The 3,307-nt window shown below is 56.6% G+C and overlaps 1 protein-coding gene across 1 annotated transcript in view; it reads left to right on the forward strand.

The window, feature by feature from the left end:
• The window catches only part of THOC5 (THO complex 5), a gene marked incomplete at its 5' end in the record, with an annotated part of 11,380 nt that overhangs the window by 832 nt on the left and 7,241 nt on the right, over positions 1 to 3,307 (forward strand). The window contains 3 exons of the mRNA XM_010010857.1: positions 515 to 655; positions 1,176 to 1,322; positions 3,202 to 3,307. The exon at positions 3,202 to 3,307 is cut by the window's right edge and continues 4 nt beyond it. Coding sequence (XP_010009159.1) covers positions 515 to 655; positions 1,176 to 1,322; positions 3,202 to 3,307 — 394 coding nt within the window. The remainder of the gene's footprint in view (positions 1 to 514; positions 656 to 1,175; positions 1,323 to 3,201) is intronic.

Raw genomic sequence — 3,307 nt, forward strand, 5'->3', positions numbered from 1 at the left:
GTCAGAGTCTGTGCCAGTCCTGCCTCCCACAGTCAGGAGGAGCTGAGCAGCAGCGGGGGTGTGGGGATTGAATTAGACTCTCCTGTGGTGCAGCAGAAGCTGTAACGCTGCTGAACAGTGAAGGAGCTCTGTTTGCTGCTGTCTTGAATAGAAAGGGGAGTCGGAAGGCTCCATCTCAAGAGCCTGGTGTGCTGCAGGCTTGAGGAACGTGAATACAATTGACCCTGAAGCTCTGTACCCAGAGCTCTGAGAGCCTTTCAGTGTGTGAACACACTGCTCCATTGTGGTGCTGCAGAGACATGGGGGCAGGAGGGGGCTCGGCCTGTGTGCCCCCGCAGGGCTGCCCTGCTCTGTGCCTTGTGCTGGAAGGGAACAGCATCACTTGGATGTCATCATCATTTGGTTTCCCAGACCTTGAAAATGGCTTTTTTCCCCTAAAAAACCTGTTGCACAGTCTAAACCCTGCTGTATGGTGAGAGCGGGGCTCGTGGCTCTTGTCGGTGTGTTAGGAAGGCAGCAGAGCCTCATCCCCTGCTCTGGCCATGTCTGTGTTGCAGGCGAAGCAGAAGGTTGATGCATATCATCTGCAGCTCCAGAACTTGCTCTATGAGGTGATGCACCTGCAGAAGGAGATCACCAAGTGCCTGGAGTTCAAGTGAGTTTGGCCAGGGAGGAGGGGGAGCCGTGGGGTGTCTGAGGTGGGTGGAGGCCTCCAGTGTTTGGGATCTCTTCCCATGTTGCCTCATCCTGTTGTGGGAGGAGAGTGGGTGCTCCGGATGCCACCATGCAGCAAAGATGGAGTATCTCCAGTATTGTCCAGGCTGGACAAGAGAAGGCTCCTGAAGGGGAGACCTGAGAGCAGCTCCAGTGCCTAAAGGGGCTTCAGGAAACCTGGAGAGGGGCTTTGGACAAGGGCCGGAAGGGGACAGGCCAAGGGGAATGGCTTTAACCTGCCAGGGGGGAGATTGAGATGAGCTCTGAGGCAGAAGCAGGGGTTGGAACTGGAGGAGCTTTAAGCTCCCTTCCAACACAAACCAGGCTGGAATTCTGTGTTCCCAGAGTAAAGCTGGTGCACAGGGTGTTGGCATTGACCGCTGCCCTTTGAGATGTGGTTGAGTTGGGCTGTGCTGCAGCATTTCCCACCATTCCCTGACCTGGTCCATCTGCTCTTGCAGGTCAAAGCATGAGGAGATCGAGCTGGTGAGCCTGGAGGAGTTCTACCAAGAGGCCCCTCCTGAAATCAGCCGTCCTGCCATCACCCTCTCCGAGCCCCACCAGCAGACGCTGGCCCGCCTGGACTGGGAGCTGGAGCAGCGCAAGAGGTGGGGCAGTGGTGTCTGGAGCTGGTGCTTCACCCAGGTGTGAAGCCTCTAGGTGAAGCAGATGTGGGCGATGGAGGTGTTAAGGCCCTCTTGACACAGTGCAGAACAAGGAGCAGGTTCACCCCACACCGAGGGCTCAGTCTGTGGGGAGCTGGGCTTGGTGGGGTCCTTGTCTCCCAGATGAGGGAGTTTCTTTCATGTGCCTGATGAAGGAGAATCCCAGGATCCTGGGGAGCAGAGCAACCTCCAAACCAGTGTGAGGGAAGCCCTGAGCCAGTGCACCTTGTGCTCTGGGTGACAGCAGTGAAGGGGTCCTGGCTCTCCCCATGAGCCCACATGTTCTCTCACCAAGCAGTGAACATCAGCAGCACCAGCTCTTGAGCACCAAGGGGTGAAAATTGATTTGATATCATGAATTTTGATCCCATAGAAAGACAGGCCAAGAACACTGGGGCTGTTAAGCCTGGAGGAGAGAAGCTGCGTTGGAGACCTCAGAGCAGCTTCCAGTGTCTGAAGGGGGCTACAGGGATGCTGGAGAGGGACCTTCATCAGGGACTGGAGTGACAGGAAAAGGGGGGGTGGGGCCAAACTTAACTAGGGGAATTTTAGATTGGAGATAAGGCAGAAGTTCTTCTCTGTGAGGGTGCCCGGAGAAGCTGTGGCGGCCCCATCCCTGGCAGTGTTCAAGGGCAGGTTGGACACAGGGGCTTGGAGCAACCTGCTCTAGTGGAAGGTGTCCCTGCCCGTGACAGGGGTTGGGACTGGAGGAGCTTTAAGGTCCTTCCCAACCCAAACCGGGCTGGGATTTGTGATATCTTGATGTTTCCCCAGTGTCTGCTTGGAGGCTCTTGCAGCAGGGACTGGGGATGCCACCTGCTGTAGAGGTGATAGTGAAGGGTGGGTGGTTACATGCTTCCATTCGGACCCCGGTTCCAGCAGAGGTGCCATTCAGGGCAGAGCGATCCCTGCTTTGTCCGCAGGAGCTAAATTAAGGCAGCCTGGCTCTGGCACTGCCCGGTGCTGCTGCTGGTCCTGCCTGTGCTCCTGGCGCCTGCCACAGCGGGGAGCTGCCTGCACAGAGCTGGTCTTGGCTGAGCTGTGGGAGCGCCTGGTGCGGGCAGCCGCTGCCTCGATGCCCGAGGAAGGGATTTGGGTTGGAAGGAGCCTGTTGGGGCACGTGTTGACCCAACACAACGAGAGTTTTCCTTGGAAACAGAAGCATTTCAGTATTGCAGCATCAGGTCTGTTGAGCAGACAGAGGTCCTCCACACTGTGGGTGTTCTCATCCAGTGGAGAGCTGAGAGAGGGAGCATGAGCTCCCCACACTGCTTGTCCTGGGCAGCACATTCCATATGTAGCTTTCCCTGCTCCTGCCAGGCAAGGGTTTGTTAGCAGCAGCAATAAGGAGATTTAGCACGTTCTCCCTGAACAGGGGGGTGTCCAGGGCTTGCAGGGCCACGGGGAATGTGAGTTTTCCTGGGCTTTCACCACCTGCTGAAGCACTTGCTGTGTCTGAACCTCAGCTCTCAGGAGTTAACTAGAAGTTGTCAATGTGCAGTGACTCTGAAGGTATGAAGTGGAGGAGCTTCTGCAGGAGCTTGGTGGGGTCAGCAGGGCTCCAACAGCCTGGGAGAGGATCTGCTCAGGATGATCCAGTTTCTGTCCCTTCTCAGAGCACAGCTTGAGGCTGAGCTTCCGCTTTCCCTGGTTGTTTCCCAGCTCTGGTCGGTTCCTTTCTGCCTCCGCTTGCCCTTGGTCTTAGAGCTCTTTGTCACCGTGTCTGAGCTCTCCTGGTGCATGCAGTGACTTGTCAGGTCGGGAGAGCTGGGGCAGGCTCTGCAGCTGTGGCCTGTGGTGATAACCAAATTCCTACCCCCAGACTGGCAGAGAAGTACAAGGAATGCCTGACCAGCAAGGAGAAGATCCTGAAGGAGATCGAGGTGAAGAAGGAATATCTGAGCAGCCTCCAGCCTCGACTCAACAGC

The sequence above is a fragment of the Nestor notabilis genome, unplaced genomic scaffold (genome assembly GCF_000696875.1).
Source record: "Nestor notabilis isolate BGI_N333 unplaced genomic scaffold, ASM69687v1 scaffold17933, whole genome shotgun sequence".
NCBI lineage: Eukaryota > Metazoa > Chordata > Aves > Psittaciformes > Psittacidae > Nestor > Nestor notabilis.